Source organism: Alosa alosa, chromosome 14 (genome assembly GCF_017589495.1).
Source record: "Alosa alosa isolate M-15738 ecotype Scorff River chromosome 14, AALO_Geno_1.1, whole genome shotgun sequence".
In the NCBI taxonomy this organism is placed as follows: domain Eukaryota; kingdom Metazoa; phylum Chordata; class Actinopteri; order Clupeiformes; family Clupeidae; genus Alosa; species Alosa alosa.
In genome coordinates, this window is record NC_063202.1 from 11,424,966 (window position 1) to 11,441,470 (window position 16,505).

Here is a 16,505-nt window from a genome sequence, read left to right on the forward strand (position 1 = left end):
CAAATGGTTCATTATTACAGAAAATGTTACCAAATAACATTTTGCTAACCAGTGCTTGCTGACACTCATGTTTTCCAGACACTGGAATAGTATGTGAAGCCAAGTAATAATAGAATACCCAGTGTACCACATCTTGCAAACAGTCTAAGGCATTTAATGTTTTTAAGTGCCCCAATGAATATGGTCCAATTAAGTATGGCACTAATCATAGAAGCGAAAACATCCTGATAAATGTTGTTCAATGCTGTATTGTAGAAACTATGTAATATATTCTATTTGTATTCAGAAAATTAATTATGAAGCTAATTTTTAATGAATTGCTATGGTTCTGTTAAATCAATTATTTAACTATTACCAAAAAAACAATCATGCTTAAATTGAAATCTAGAAATGCAACTAAAAATACATTTTGTAACTATTCTCTCTCTCTCTCTCTCTCTCCTCTGTGGAGCAGATTCATTCTCTGCTCACAGACTCTGCTGGGCAGAAGCTTCTTGTGCTCAGTGGTCAAGCATCAGATCAGGCTGGTGAAGTCATACTGCAAAGTGGAGTCTTTACCTGCAAGCATTTCTCAGACATCATTGCTGATCCTGAGGTAAGGGGCATATATAATATAACCTAATGTGAATGTTATTCTGGATATTTTAAAGCAAGTGCTTTGTGTAGAAATGCTATAAGTGGTGTACAGGTAAAAAAACCTGAGACATAAGACATGAGAAAAGTGAAATATTTAAAAAATATTTTCTGTATCGTTCTCCTCAGGTGAAAGGTCTACTAAGCAAGTGGGCTCCAGAGCAGAAAGCCAGTCTCACCGTGTCCTGCCAGGGAGAAGGGGGCTGGAGCTCCCTAGGCCTCATAGAGGAGAAGAGCTTTCGGGAGGTCCTGGACTACCGTCTAAACCCAGACACCACACTGCCAGAGATGGAAGGAGTCACAGAGTTCACCGAGTACATTTCGGAGACGGTGGATGTCCCATCACCCTTTGAGCTCCTGGAGCCACCCACCTCCGGGGGCTTCCTGAAGCTGTCCAAGCCCTGCTGCTACATCTTCCCTGGAGGCCGGGGAGACTCGGCCCTATTTGCCGTGAATGGCTTCAATATCCTGATCGACGGTGGATCTGACCGGAGGTCTTGCTTCTGGAAACTAGTGAGACACTTGGACCGTATAGACTCAGTCCTTCTCACACACATTGGGGCAGACAATCTGCCAGGGATCAATGGTCTCTTTCAAAGGAAGATTGCAGAGCAGCAGGAAGAAGACCAGTCACAAGGTGTCAACGGCTACGGTGACTGGATAAAGAACCTGATCTCACCAGAGCTTGGCATTGTGTTCTTTAATGTTCCCGAGAAGCTACGCTCACCTGAATCAACTTTGAAAGTTAAGAGGAGTATCGAGGAAGCCTCACTAACTCTTCAGTACCTCAGCAAGCTAGGGATAAAGCCTGAGCCACTCTCTAGGGGTGTCAGTAACACTATTGAACCTGTCACTCTCTTTCACAAACTGGGTGTGGGCAAGCTAGACATGTATGTCCTCAACCCTGTGAAGGACAGTAAGGAGATGCAGTTCTTCATGCAGAAGTGGGCAGGGAACAGCAAGGCCAAAACTGGCATTGTGATGCCTAACGGGAAAGAAGGGGAAGTATCTGTTCCATATCTCACGTCTGTAAGTGCCCTGGTCGTCTGGATTCCAGCCAGCCCTACAGAGAAGATTGTAAGAGTTCTGTTCCCAGGCAATGCCCCACAGAACAAGATATTTGAGGGACTTGAAAAGCTAAAGCACCTGGATTTCTTGCGATACCCTGTTGCCACTCAAAAGGAAATGTCATCTGGAGCTCCACCACCAGTGATTAAGCAAACCAAAATGAAGCTGAGAACAGATAGTAAGGAGAGCCTAAAATCCTCACCAAAACCGAAAGCAAGCAAGAAAGAAACTAATGGACTTGATGATGCAGAATCCAAAAGTGACTCTGTCAAAGAGAGTAAAGTAGAGAAGAAAGAGGTCAAAAAAATAAAGGAGAGTGTCAATGCATCAAAACCACCCAAAGCGAAGGAAAACACAACAAAGATAGCCGAAGTGGCTAAACCAGAGAAAAAGAAACCTCTTAAAGAAAAGTCACTGAAAAAACATATCAATGAGAGGGCATCTAAGATGGATGAAAAGAAAGATAAAGAAAAAAAGGAGATAAAGAAAGAGAAACGTGTCAAAAAAGAGGACACTGTGAAGAAAGAGGAGAAAAAAGAAACCAAGGCGAAGGAAGAAAAAAAGAAGGAAACCAGTGGCAAACCAGAACTAAAAAAAATTACTAAACCAGATCTGAAACCTTTCACTCCTGAGGTCAGAAAGACACTAAACAAGGCCAAGGCACAAGGAAAGCCCAAGACAGATAAGAATAAAGCAGCTAAAGAATCAGCTGAGAAAAAGGTACCTTCAAGGCAACCCTCCAAGGAACTCCTGGAGGACAGGTCATTGCTTTCATCTCCTGAGGATCTTACCAAGGACTTTGAGGCACTGAAACAGGAGATGGACAAGGAGCCAATGAAGACTGCTCAGGTTTCATCTGTGGCAGGCCTTGTAGGAGACAAAGTACTCCAGACTGTCCCTCCTGCATTCTCAGACACTAAAGTCCCCCAAATTGTGTCTCCTGATGAAGGAATAACCACAACAGATGTTGAAACAGAATCCCCTCATGAGGAGAAGAAGCCACTGAAAGAGGAAAAAATCCAACCTCAAGGAAAATTCTCTGAGAAATATGAGGACGAGGATACTGCCTCAGAGGATGATGAAGATGAAGAGTACAACATGGACACTATCAAAAGGAAACCCCTTGCAGCTAAAGGATATGAAGAGAAAGACAAAAAGTGGCAGGATGTTAAAGACACCAAAGAAGATGTCAAGATGAAGTCAAAAAAGAGTGAGAGTGAGGAAGAGGAAGATGTGATCGAGAAAGCAGAGTTGGAGGAGGCTGAAGATCTAGTCTGTGAAGATGAGATGAAGTACAAAACAGATGAGGCAAAAAAAGAGAAAACTGGCAAGGACTGGGATGACAAACCCCTTGAATCTAAAGCTGCCAAAACTACAAGTGCCTCAGAGCACATCTCTTTCATTCAAGATGAGACCATTCCTGGCTACTCAGAAACTGAGCAGACCATTTCTGATGAGGAGATCCATGATGACTTGGAAGACAGGATTCCTCACCTCCGCTACGATGTTGGCTCCTATGACATTTCAGTTCCAGATGAGCCAGGTTCCTTTGACACCATCCATGGTATGAAGGAGATGAAAGCTTCAGCTATGTCTGGCATGTCTGCTTTGTCAGCAAAAGGCTACATCGGGGCCCAGGAATCTACTTTAGCGTATGCTTCCAATGTCATCATATCAGCTCCTCTGGCTGAGGAAGAACATATTTCTTCAGCTACTTCTATCACAGAATGTGACAAATTGTCATCATTCGCTACCTCCATCACTGAGGACCAGTCTATTGCTTCTGTGACGGCCCCTCAAACAGAAGAGACTTGCCGAAGCTCTCTGCTTCTGGATACGGTCAACAGCATACCCTTTTCTATTCGTACTGATGCTACCCAGGGAAAAGAGTACTTACATTCTGCAGGAACAATCTCACCAACATCCTCTCTGGAAGAGGACAAGTGCTTCAAGTCTCCTCCCTCAGAGGAATACCAGCCCATTGTTCCAGAAATGGAGGCTGGTCATAAGACTATCCCCAAGGCCCATGAGGAAGAAGATGATGATGAGGAAGATGAGGACCAGACACCTAATGCTGACCTTTCACTGAGCAAACTTCATGAAGGATATGCTTCCTCTTCTTTTCTCCAGGACAAAGACAAAGACTTCAAGAAGTCTCCCACTGCAGTGTTGCCTCCCTCTCTCTCTTCACTGTCTTCATTCCCTCCTAAAGCACAAGAGGTGAAACCAGTGTCTGTTTCCAAGGATGAAACAAAGAGTGATTCCACTGAGAAATCATTCTCTCCATCACCATATTTCTCTGGCGGTTTTGATAGAAGTGCTGGCTCTGAGAGTGAGGGCCCTGATGACAGCACTGCCAGGATAGCTTCTCCCACACTTTCAGGACCAACCAGCAGTGGGTACTCACCCACAGAGGACAAGGCACCAAAGTCAGTGACAGGAGAGAAGAAGGATGAGCCCAAGATAGACTCCTACAAGTTTGACCAGTTTGAATCTGACCTTGATAAAAAGACTGTGACTTCTTCTCAAGGGAAAGATAGTGAGCTAATGGAAAGGGGGTTCTCCAGTGATAGGGCTACTTTTGATGAGTCTGAGGAAGAAGAGGACAGTGAAGATGACTACTTTGCCAAACAGGATAAAGAGAAGGAAATTCTTGGTAAGTCAAGTTTTGACAAGGAAAGGGAGGGCACATTCTTGGATGATGAGTACAGCTGTGAGCCAAAGTCCCTGAAAGATGAAAAGCAGTTTGAGAAGGAGGGAACAGAAAAGAAAGACAAGGGTGATGCTGCCTGGGATAAGAAACCTATAGCTCAGTTTCAACACTCAGATGAGGATGACGATGAAGATGAAGATAAGCCATTGGATGTCCTTCGCTCAGGAGTGACTGTGTCTGAACTGTCTTCTGAGACAAGTAAATTGGATACCATGTCCAATAAGTTTGGCAGAACAGAGACATCAGAAAAACAAGAGCACTCCTCAGTAGGCTTCAAGGAAAGTGAACGAAGTGTGCACTTTGACCAGTTATCCTTAGCAGAGCGTGAACACCGAAAGAAGGAGTTTGCAGAAACAAGACAAGACACTCCTTATGTAGATGGGAAAAGTTTCACTTATTCTGACATTTATGACAGCCGATCCAGTTCATCCGACTCATATTGCTATGGCTCTGAAAATCAGAAGGACCAGAAAGATAAATTTGACAAAGCTGACACAAAGGAAACACAGAAAACAGAGTCCTTCCTTTCAATGGGAACAGAGAAAAAAGCTGACAAAGATGCACCTTTGAGTTCTTTGGCGGAGCCTGATTTAAAACCACAAGCACCCTATCAGACTTCAGTGCTATGTCTGTGGGACTTCCGACCAGTACAGCAAGTAAGACCGAAAAAGAGCCTGTGCAGAAAACAGTGCAAATTAGTTCCCCTTTCTCAGATCTTTCCACAATAGGTAGTTCTTTTACAGGCAAATCCTTGAGCTACCATGAAAAAGAAGCTGCCTTGGAGAGAGATGTGATACGATCAGTGTATGGTGAAGGCGAATATGATGATGATGATGATGATGAGGATGATGATGATGATGGAGATGAAAAGTACAAATACAACTACACTTTTGACAAAGAATCTAAGGCTAAATCTGAGAAAGAGTCAAAGAATCCATTTGACTTTGTACCCTCCTCAAAACTCCCTGATGTAAAAGATGTCAAAGGCAGCACACACGAGCGTGACTTCGAAACAATCGCGGGGAAAAACACAGCATCTGGTCCTTTTGGATTCTCAGACAGCACCAAAGGCACTGAAGATCTGTCACAATTTGGAAAAGGAGATGCTCCTTCACCCTTCTCATCAAGCCAGACTTCTGTTGGTCCAACAGGATTCTCCTCTGGTTTTGACTATTCCTACGGTGGTGAGAAGGAGTCTCTGCTTTTGAGTCAACAGGGAGACAAAGACAAGAAGGACACTCAAGACCAGTCAGACTTACCTCTATCAATGAAGGCGACTGAGGATAAATACTACAAGGATCAGGACAAGGACCAGGACTTTGACAAGCAGAAGACACCTGACCTCCTGGGCAAGAAATCAGGTGATTCGGTGTCTCTGGGCTTTAGCTACACCACCACTGCCACTGCCTACTCCTCTTCCTCTTCCTATAGCCACTCCTCCTCAGCCTCTGCCTCACTCAACACCAGCCGACAGTTCGGAGAGGAGCTTGAGACACCGGCCAGTGCTGGCTTTGAGTACTCCTCCTTCAAAGATGAACACTCTCTGGTGATGGACTCCCCTTTTTCAAGTTCCAGTGGGCTGGTAAAGGATGAGTACCTTGAAGTCTCGGAGAAGCTCACACCTGCCACCACCACGGCAGAGTCCACCTCGAGTCTCGCTCGATTCTCACCCCTTAGCCCCTTTGAGGAAAACAAGCCATTCCCACCACAGTCCACAGCCTCAGCAGACGACAAGAAATTATCTGCCAGCTCTGCAGGAGCCATGTCAGCTCCACAAGCAGCATGCTTTTACAAACCAGAGTGGTCAGATGACTCAAAGAGTCGAGAGCTTGGTGCATCCGGGCCATATTCTCAATTCAGCCAGACTGCAGGAAAAGATCCCATTAAGGACCTTTATGGAGTGCCTCCAAAGGCTCACTCAGAGCTGTCTGAGAAACAGTACTATGAAGACACTGAGAGTGAAAGTGAGGAGGAGGACTATGTCTGTGAAACTAAGCTCAAATCACCATGCCAAAGATCTCCATTTGATACCCACATTACAGAGAGCAGGGAAGGAGTCCTGTCTAGCTTGTCTGAGAAAAAGGTGACATCGCCTTCCGGCAAAGCTCTCCCTGATGTCCTTACCTCATATGGATCCTCATCCACAAAGCCAGACACCTCAAATGAACTAACCAAGGTAGCCACAAGCTCCCCGAATCCTTTTGGTCTGGCCAGTGGGATGATGTCCAGCCAGGCTAAAGCAGAGCCGAGAGGAGCAGAGATGGATGTCAGCAAAGTGAGGAGTCCCTTCGAGTGGGAACTGCAGCAGCAAAGAGGAATCTACCCTGGAGCCTCTCCTCCTCACTATAGACATGAGGATGAGTATGAGGAAGAGGAGGAGATGGAACCAGAGCATCCTCCTCGCCCTCTGTCTCTGGCATCTGCTGACCAGACCTTCCATTCCGCTTACTACACTGAGGACAGTGGTAAGCATGATGATGACTCAGATCAGCCTCCTGATGTCTGCATGGGAGCTTCCTCTTACTCCTCGACCAAGAAATCCCCAGGGTACTCAGCATCAGAGTTCAAACAGAGGAAGGGTGACATCTCTCCATCATTTATCAACCCAAGCCTCCAGCACTTTGGCAGTGATGAGGATGAGGATAGCGATCGGTCCCAGGAGGGCATTGACCAACAACATCCATCTGGCAAGGGTAGATCACAATCACACCATTCCTATGGCCACAACAGGGACATGTTTGGAGCAATGGCAGCAGGAATTGCTGCTGAAGAAACACCGCCAACCTCTGTTAGCGAGTCTTTACCTTCAGCAGTCAGACTCAGATGTGCCACCTGGAACAGAGGAGTGCCCATCAAGTGAGGCACGAGAAGCCAATGTAGACTCAGACGAGGATGCAGATTTTCTGCCAGTGGATAAGTCTTCAGGTATGGCTTTTGGTGGTGGAGGCTATTACTCCTCATCTAGGTCATCAGGAAAAACCCATGATCCTCCACCTGCACCCATGATGGACCCGGCTCCTCACCCCCCACACCCAGATGTGTGCATGGTGGACCCAGAGGCCCTGAACCTTGACCAGAACCTCACAGAGAAGCAGCAGCTGAAAAAAGACTTAAAGGCCAAGAGTCCCAAGAAATCCCTTGGGAAACCAAAGTCTGGCTCACCGGCAGGCAGACGCAAAAGGTCTCCAACCCCTGCAAAACAGACCTCGAAGGACTCCTCGCCTAGGAGCACTTCCTTGAAGAAGAAGGATGTTGAGAAATCATCAAGGATGTCTCGTACGTCAGATGGACAGGGTTCTAAAGAGGATGACATGTCCAGGTCAAGCTACAACCCTGCCAAAGGGCTTGTCAATGGAGTAAAGAGCTCCACAGGTGGGTCTCTACATGGCTCATTATAATTTTTATTGATGAATGATTAATGGAATATGTTCTATGATAATTATTTCAAATATGTGATTCTGTGCACCAGGCAAGCCACTGCACACACACTACAAACAGACACTAATGTGCAGTATTTCTCAAACTGGTTGCATTTTCCTTTTCTAGGCTCTAACTTTTCCAAATCCAGTTCCTGTGGGAGTCCAATCTATGTGGATCTAGCCTACATTCCCAATCACTGCAGTGCAAAGAATGTAGACCAGGAGTTCTTCAAGCGTGTTCGCTCAGCCTACTATGTGGTGAGCGGGAATGACCCAGGAAGCGAGGAGCCTAGCCGCAGGGTTCTGGATGCACTGTTGGATGGAAAGGCTCAGTGGGGATCCAATCTCCAGGTAAAGCGCCCTATTATCTTAGGTTAAATGTAGGGTCAGGCATTTTAATTCAGCATTCTTTTTTTCCCTATTTGACAAGATTACTCTGGTCGTTTCTGACTGACAATGATCTGAAGTAAATAATACAGCCATAATTCATTTGTTTAGGATCTATAATTTGGGAAAAGTAAGTGGTGGTAATATCAAGACAAGATTCTCTATTTGCTTGTCTGTCTATCACATACCTATTTTTGGAAAGCAATTTTGAAGTAACTGTCTTCCTGTGGAAGGTACTTTAGCTAAAAGACAGTTTGTTGGAAAGCTATTTGCATAAATTCTGTCACGAAGGATGTGGTACTTTCACAGTGCAGGCACCCACTGAGCAGCAGGGCATTTGAGACAAAGAGAGTGAGGGAAATGTCATATTTATTTCTCCAGGTATACCTAGGTACGGTGGCATTTAAAGCTATGAGTGGGTCTCAAGGGTATTGTTCTATATTTGTCTGACTACACGGGTTTATGGAATGCATTCAGTGATTATGCAAAAGCCATGTCATACTGTATGTATAATGAAGGACAGGGATAGTGTGTGTTTTGTGAGCCATGGAATAGGGCTTATTTCTCCCTTGCATAAACATTAGTTTCCAACTGCAATTCCTATTTCAACTTTGCAGCATCCTTTGATATTTCAAATATAATTTTGCCAAAGAAACTCCTTCTTGGCTCAGTGGGATAAGAATCAATCAGCTCTGTCTGCACACTACACTCTGTGAATTAAGATTAAGAAGAATGAATTGATTGATGTTTAAACTATAGGCACACACAGAAATTGATACCATCAACCTTTTTCCGACGCCCTTGCTTGGTCACATTCATATGTTTCTATTTAACCTGTCTCATACAGCTTAAGACTTTTGTTCTTCTTTCATTCATATTAGTAAGGTAATAAGTATCTTTGTTTTTTATTCAGAAAGACATATGGATGCAGTTGTTGTAGGGTGTACCTCTAGCTGACCTCATGCCTGCACTGCCCTCCTCCCCACCAGGTGACCCTGATCCCCACGCACGACACCGAGGTGATGCGTGACTGGTACCAGCAGACGCACGAGAGGCAGCAGGAGCTCAACATCATGGTGCTGGCCAGCAGCAGCACGGTGGTCATGCAGGACGAGTCCTTTGCCGCCTGCAAGATCGAGTTCTAAAAAGCCCTCCTCCCCAAGGTCTCTTCCTCATCTGTCCTACCCTTTCTCCACCCCACCCTCACCTAACCCCAATCCACCCTAATTTCTGCTCTCTGTGTGTTAGAGATTGGCCCTTTAGAACCCTGTTTGTGAGTTAATTCTGCAACAGCCACGAATCCTCGGGTGTTTCATGTGTGTTTAATATTGGTTGTTGTTCAGTTGTTTTTTGTCTTTAATGATGATTTCGTTGATGTTAGTTTTTTCCATATTGTTGTGTCATATTGCCGAAGAAAGAAGTACTTTAGAGTGGGAAGGTACAGAGAGTGGGATTGATTGACAGATTGATCGACTGACTGATAGGCTCATGGGGCACAGTTTGCTTGTGTCTCTTGTGCATTGTACTGTACAACTGAGTGTTAGAGAAGATGTGCCTTTAACTTGTGGTTGCATTGCTGCCTTTAAGCCCAAACCCAGCTGTTAGCTTCATCACTAAACAAATGACAGAAAACAAATAGGACTGCCTCTTCTCGATGACCATACTCTGTAACAACACAACACTCTAGTTTGTGAAATCTCACAGCCACCATAACGCTCTCTATCAACTTCAGTGGATTTAAAATGATACAGTTATATACAAGTGTTCCCGGTGCAGTTAGTCAGATGTATTGTATATGTTGTTTTAAATACCTCGACACAACACAACTTCTAAAAAGATACATAGACCATAGGGCTTTCATCTATCTGTCTGAACGTTAGCCTCAAATAAAGTAGGCCGTGTTCACAATGTTCATCGTAGGCTGTGGTCAGTTGGAGGTTGAAGTATTCCTAGCCTGCTATTTCAGTCCTAGTTTTCCTTCTGTGTGGCAGTCACAGCATACACAAAACACACACATGCAGTGCACTGGGCTTTTGAAGTGCAGTGTATTAGACATAGTTGTGATCCAAGGCTGATAAATGCATGTTCATCTGGCAGTACATTTTTGTTTATGTACAGTTAAGTATAATATCCAGATCCTGACTCAAACATATATACACACACATAAATACATATATAAATATATATTCTTCCCTAGATTTACTATTGACTTAACAATCAGTTATGTGTGTAAACTGCTATGTTAGAAAGTAATTGTAATTTGTCATTTGATTTCATGACAACTAAGTGTGAACTAAATATTATTTTTTGTATGTTAATTTTTTAACAAGGCCTAAAAGAACTAGATAATGTAAACGGTTAAGATTATGTGTTAATATGTTGTCAAATGTTTTCCAGTCTCTAATTTATTATCTTGTGTTTTTGCTTTACTGGAAGGAACATATTTCAATTGTGCTGATTGTAGATTGAGCTCTGTGCTAACAGTTAGATAAATGCCTCACAAACACCTGACATCTTCAGGGTTATCGTTTTAGTGACTCAGAGGTTAATTAGCCTTTGGAGTTGTTTTTAAGCCTTTTGAAAGGTAGGGAAGAGGATACTGTATGAAATGATGGTAAAATACATTCCATTTTACCACTGCATACTTCATCCTTTCCCTGTTTTGCCATTATATGAAGTTGCACTTTTTCGTTCATAATATTATTCAGGTTGCTTTGTTGTTCCCTCATCCTAATTAAGATATTTTATGCATGTTAAAGAAGTTAAGATACCCATTGTAAATTATTTTGACTTATTTGAGGGTATGTGTTTTGATGGGGATGATTTTCATCTGCAGAGAGATGACTGAGATGATTGAGACTAAATGCAGGCTGCAAGCAATAGGATGAGCCTCTTGGCAATGCCAGCCCTGGCTTCTCAGAAAAAAGGAGAGGCTTGTTGGGACCGTCTTGAGGGACTTGTTTGACAGAATGAGGATTTGCACATTGATGCTGAGAGAATGAGAAGATGGCTGGGTTTTACCTACAATAGATAAGCACATTGTGAACATCACCAGCTTGATTGCTTTTGGATAATGCACTGCAGATTTCACTTGGTAACACCTGACTTAGACAGTTATCAGTGTCATCTGGCTTGGAAAATTTGTTTGAATTAGGACTCATGAATCGTAGCTCGTAGTATATTAACTTGCAAGTCCACAATTGGCTAGATGTTGAAAAGAAGCACACGCCGGTATTGTTATTTAACTCCAAATGCATTTGGAAGGAAATGACCCCCACACTGACTACAGACATATTCTGCTTTGGTTATTGCAATTTTGGTAATATTGACATTAGAAATTAATATAGGGTAGCAATATGTAAATTGGGAGTGGGAGTTCAATAAAAGCATGGTGAATCACTTGTTTTGTAATACAGTTGCCAGTGAGTTTAGTGAGGAGTAGACAGATGTGTGTGTGTGTGTCTGTCTAAAGGGACCAGAGATCCAATCCTTGTTTTGTTTTTCTTTTCTGATCTTAGCACAAAATGGCCAAAGGTGCTGTTGACAGTTTCCTATCAGTGTCGAGTAGAGATTTTTTATTTGGAATAATACTTTTAGAATAAAAAAGGTAATAAGATTGCACTAACAAACTGTTGACTTGATCGACTTTGCTCAAGTCCGTATGTCCAAAGTTTCAGTGTCTGACCTATTAAGATAAAACTAGCCTCTGTATTTATTCATCATCAAGCTAAATGCAACAAATATGTGTGACAATTGAAAAAAAAGTCTCTTATGCCCTTGATGACAAGGCTGGAGGCTCCACAATCTCCACACAATCTTAACTGCTAACACATTATTCTTTGTCTTCTCTCTGTCCGGAAAATGAGAAAAAAAAATTGTACAACCTCAATAGTGAACTTAACAGTGGTGCTATTTGCAATCCTTTCAAGGGAAAAAAAAAAAAAGCGCTGGCGTGTGCTGCTATGTAAAGTGTGTGCGACATATAGAATATGTGCATGTATATTATATCATGGGGAGCTTGGGAAGGGCAAGCCAACCGTCGGGGTTGCACACATAAGCTTGTGAATGCTCAGTTTTCTTCCCCTCACATTTTTCTCCCCTCACGTGACTGTTTGGCATTGTTCATGCGGTCCCTTCATGACAAATAAGGAGAATGACATGTTGAAGTTGATAGTGTGTCCAATAAAAGCTGCAAACCACCCTTTTTCCTTCATTGCATCGTCTCATCTAGTCTTCCTTTCATCTTTCATACAAAGAAAACAGATGTGGGTTTGTTTTCAAACACTCCAATAACTGACAATTTTTAGGTTTCAGATTCTCAGTTTTTAATCTGTTTTCACAAATTTATACTTTTTTAACGACTCTCCAGAGGATTTGTCCTTAATATGAGGAACGTATTAAGTAGAAAACAAGTGACTAAAGCTGCTGAAAGAACCAGGATCTTGATAAGCTAATCAGGATGATATCTGTTTGTTAAGCCTCTCTCTCTACATACGCATCAAAATACAGTTGTACTTTAAAACAGCCAAGAAAAAAACATGAACTACTAAAAACTGTAGCAACTGACTGCCAGAGAAAGGGAAAAAAGGGTCTCTGGAAGAAATATCTCTTGAAGCTTTTCCTTCAGTGTTGACAACTCAAATATAGAGGCTCTGGTTCTTGACCAATATGGGACCGGTTTCATTTTGTTATCATAAACAAAGCCACAGACTTCATCATCCTCATCGTCACCACCACCCCCACCACCACCACCACCATAGACCACACACTACCTTGTGTGCCAGACTGCCAGATCATGTGATGAGGTCACTAATCACTGATCACTTTTTATCTAAGGGTTCTCTTCATTTCCCCAACCCACCCATTTGACTTTAACGTCATAAACAACAGTTGTACCTTTAAACAAATCAAGCTCCTGCTGCATCTCCTCCATCTATCAATCCATGCTTTTTTTCTGCATGTGACTTTTTTTTAGGGTTTAAAAACACAAACGCTGTATGTAATAGCTGAAATATCTACATGAAATACTATTTTAAATATGCGAGGAAGGAGAAACGCCAACTGTCTCTAGATCTGACATGGCCCATGTGAATGGCCCGCAACCTGCGGTGTCATGAGAGCATTGTGCTTTTACTGATTTTTTGTTTCTTTCATTTTTTTTTTTTTGCTCTGTATCTCTTTTGATGACTTAATTTATGTGCAGTATCCTGCTCTCTCTCTCTCTCTCTCTCTCTTTAATCTCTCTCCTCAAAAAGGTAGAATTTCTGCAAATTTATTGTTGAAAAAAAAAAGTAAAGCCTGGTGATCATCAATAAAGTACCTTTATGGAAAAAAAAAATCCTTTGAATTAAAGAGCGTATTTTTATGATGTGGCAATAGGTAAAAGTCCAGCATGTGTGTCTGATGAAATAGTCAATGTGACATGGTATAGGTGTTGGCGAGTAGGGAGATTTTAGTCATTTATGATTTCTGAAGAGTAGACCATAAAAACGTGGGCAGCCGTGGCCTACTGGTTAGCGCTTCGGACTTGTTACCGGAGGGTTGCCGGTTCGAACCCTGACCAGTAGGCACGGCTGAAGTGCCCTTGAGCAAGGCACCTAACCCCTCACTGCTCCCCGAGCGCCGCTGTTGTTGCAGGCAGCTCACTGCACCGGGATTAGTGTGTGCTTCACCTCACTGTGAGTTCACTGTGTGCTGAGTGTGTTTCACCCTTTTTATCCCTAATTCATGGATTGGGATAAATGCAGAGACCAAATTTCCCTCACAGGATCAAAAGAGTATATATACTTTTTTATACTTACTACTACATACTTGTTAAAAGAGAATGGTCTAGTAATGCACAGAGTTGGTCATTACCACAGAACAAGCTAGAAAGGTTACCTGGGGAGAAATTGTACTACTGAATTGTACTACTAAAAGCATTTGTGAAAGGCACACTGTAAACAGCAACTAGAGTAAAGCAATGTCTTTGATAGGAGACTTGCTGAGCAATGACAAACTGGAAACGAGAGCTAGATATAACACATTTCTTCCCACGCCTTCGCCTGGGCAAACAAAAGAGTACAGCAAGCAGGAAAGAAAGCATATTGTTTACTAAGTGTGAAGAAAGGAATTCATCTTCCTGCACAAACAGTCTTTGAGAAAGACCAAGAGAGAGACAGAGGGATGGGGGTGGGGTGGTGTGTGTACCACAGACAAAAGCTTTTCTTTTCTCGTGCTCTGTGTCTGTCTAAAGGGACCATTATGACACCATTTAGCAGTACACACCTCAAAATAATTGGTGAAACAAAGACATTGATGCCTCTGTATCAGAATCTAATCCTAATCCTTTTTCTCACACATACACTTCTACAGAGGAGCAAGAGAGAACGAGAGTAAAGAAAGAGGTCTTTTGTCTTTCAGAGATTGAGATATAGTTAGGAGCAGACACACACACACACACATATACAAACACAGCCGCCCTCTCAGAGAGCATTCAAAGCCAACTTGGCACAGTGCTCTCATGATCTCATGGTGTGTCACATGGCCCAACCATTTAGCAGATGTCCTCACTGTCCTCTATTGAATTTCTTAATTCTTTCTTTCCCTTCCCTCTGTATTTTCTCCCTTTCTTTTTTCTCCCTCGCTGAATTGAAAATGAAGTGAATGAGGATGAACAACAGCCTGTCTGTCTGTGTGTGTGTGTGTGTGTTAGTGTGAAATCCTATGGGGACAGGCACAGAAGGGAACAGGGAATATGAGACAACATGTCTGTTCTCAAAGGACAGCTCTCTATCTTTCTCTCTTTAGTTCACCATGCACATGAATGCCCTGGCTGGCAGACACTGACACCCGAGGCCAGACTGGGAAACGGTGGAGCTCATCCATGACTACTACAGCAAGACCAGCACTATTCCTCATCTCGTCCCCAATCTCACAACGAGATATCGACACCTTCCGGAATGTTCTGTTCTCAGCCTGTTGTCGCAAGTAAATTGTAGGTCTAGGTTCGTGTAGTCACAGTGGCGCAGTCGGTCAGCAGTGGTTCAGCATACCTGACTGTGTTTGGGCCTGAGATGACCCTTCGCCACCCAGAGGGGGTGAGATGTGACCAGGAGAGAGACGGGGTGGCCTTGTTCATTTGCCTCCTCTTTAACACACTGGACCATTTCACTGCCACGTTACCATGACAATACTCTGAGAGAAACAAAAACATGTCTAGCATTATTCTACTAGTTGATTTATACACACACACACACACACACATATATATATATATATTTATTTAAAATAAAACATCAACAGCCTTAGCAACTGCATAAAACTACTGGTGGTTAAAGGGACATTCTGATATTCTTGATTTAGAGGGACCGAATTTTAAAGTGAAAAATAGCCCCTGAAATGATTATTCATAGATCTTTTCATTTACATTATTGTATTGTATGTATTTTCTTCAGTTTCTTTTCTCAACTGAAGTGCTGTCTTACCTGTCTATCTTCAAATGCTCAAGCATTTTTTACAGCTCAAACACACACACACAGAAAAAAAAGAATAGCCAAGTATAGATAAAGCATTTTATTGAAATGTCCAAATCAACCATTGCACCAATTAAAACTACCAGCCTACAGACAGCAGCTACTGTAGCACCTTTGAGCAGAGGATCTCTCAGAGATAAAAAATGAAATGTGCCTTTTTTATTCATAGTGCTTATTATGATTCACTTGGGCCACAGAAAATAAAGGGAAGATCTATTTGTGCAAAGAGACTGAATGACTGTATTTTTTTCCCATATAGGAGAGTCTGACTTTAAACCTGTTCAATCGTAACCGTCCAATGGTAACATATTGTACTAAAATGATCTCATATCTCTCAAATAGCTTTTTATCTGTTGTATTTCTCACTTTTTGCTAGATTTACAGTGTTAGCTGTTTAGCAGCAGCATCTCTTTCCTGTATTTGGAGTAACAACTTTGATGTTCAACGTATACACTTTACATAAGAGCTAAAAAAGACAACCTAAACACAAGTAAACACAACGCTTGCCAATAACACACACTAAATCTCATTAGAACGGTAATCTCATGGAGCAACGATCGCAAATGAGCACCTCTGAAGGCCGGCCTGGATGTGGGGACCGGTGGGGGAAAGAGAAAAATGAATCATGAGCACATTCCCCCTTCAAAAGTGTGGTTGTTCATTTACAAAAATAGAAACAAGATACAGCATGGGATAGAACTGCAACTCTTGTCAATGTTGTCTCTCAACATTAAAAATATCAATTTACATTTGCAGATAAATACTGTGTAT

At 42.6% G+C, this 16,505-nt stretch overlaps 2 protein-coding genes across 2 annotated transcripts in view; one reads left to right on the forward strand and one right to left on the reverse strand.

Annotated features, from left to right (window-relative positions):
• map1aa (microtubule-associated protein 1Aa) overlaps positions 1-12,435 on the forward strand; it is a 35,129-nt gene extending 22,694 nt beyond the window's left edge. The window contains 6 exon segments of the mRNA XM_048262320.1: positions 455-595; positions 763-5,043; positions 5,046-7,223; positions 7,225-7,786; positions 7,961-8,184; positions 9,210-12,435. Of these exon segments, the coding sequence (XP_048118277.1) occupies positions 455-595; positions 763-5,043; positions 5,046-7,223; positions 7,225-7,786; positions 7,961-8,184; positions 9,210-9,365 (7,542 nt within the window). The 3' untranslated portion in view covers positions 9,366-12,435.
• A 3,324-nt stretch (positions 12,436-15,759) lies between these two features.
• The window catches only part of ppip5k1a (diphosphoinositol pentakisphosphate kinase 1a), a 68,407-nt gene continuing 67,661 nt past the window's right edge, over positions 15,760-16,505 (reverse strand). The window contains exon 31 of the mRNA XM_048262322.1: positions 15,760-16,505. This exon is cut by the window's right edge and continues 2,253 nt beyond it. The gene's annotated coding sequence lies outside the window, so the exon portion shown is untranslated.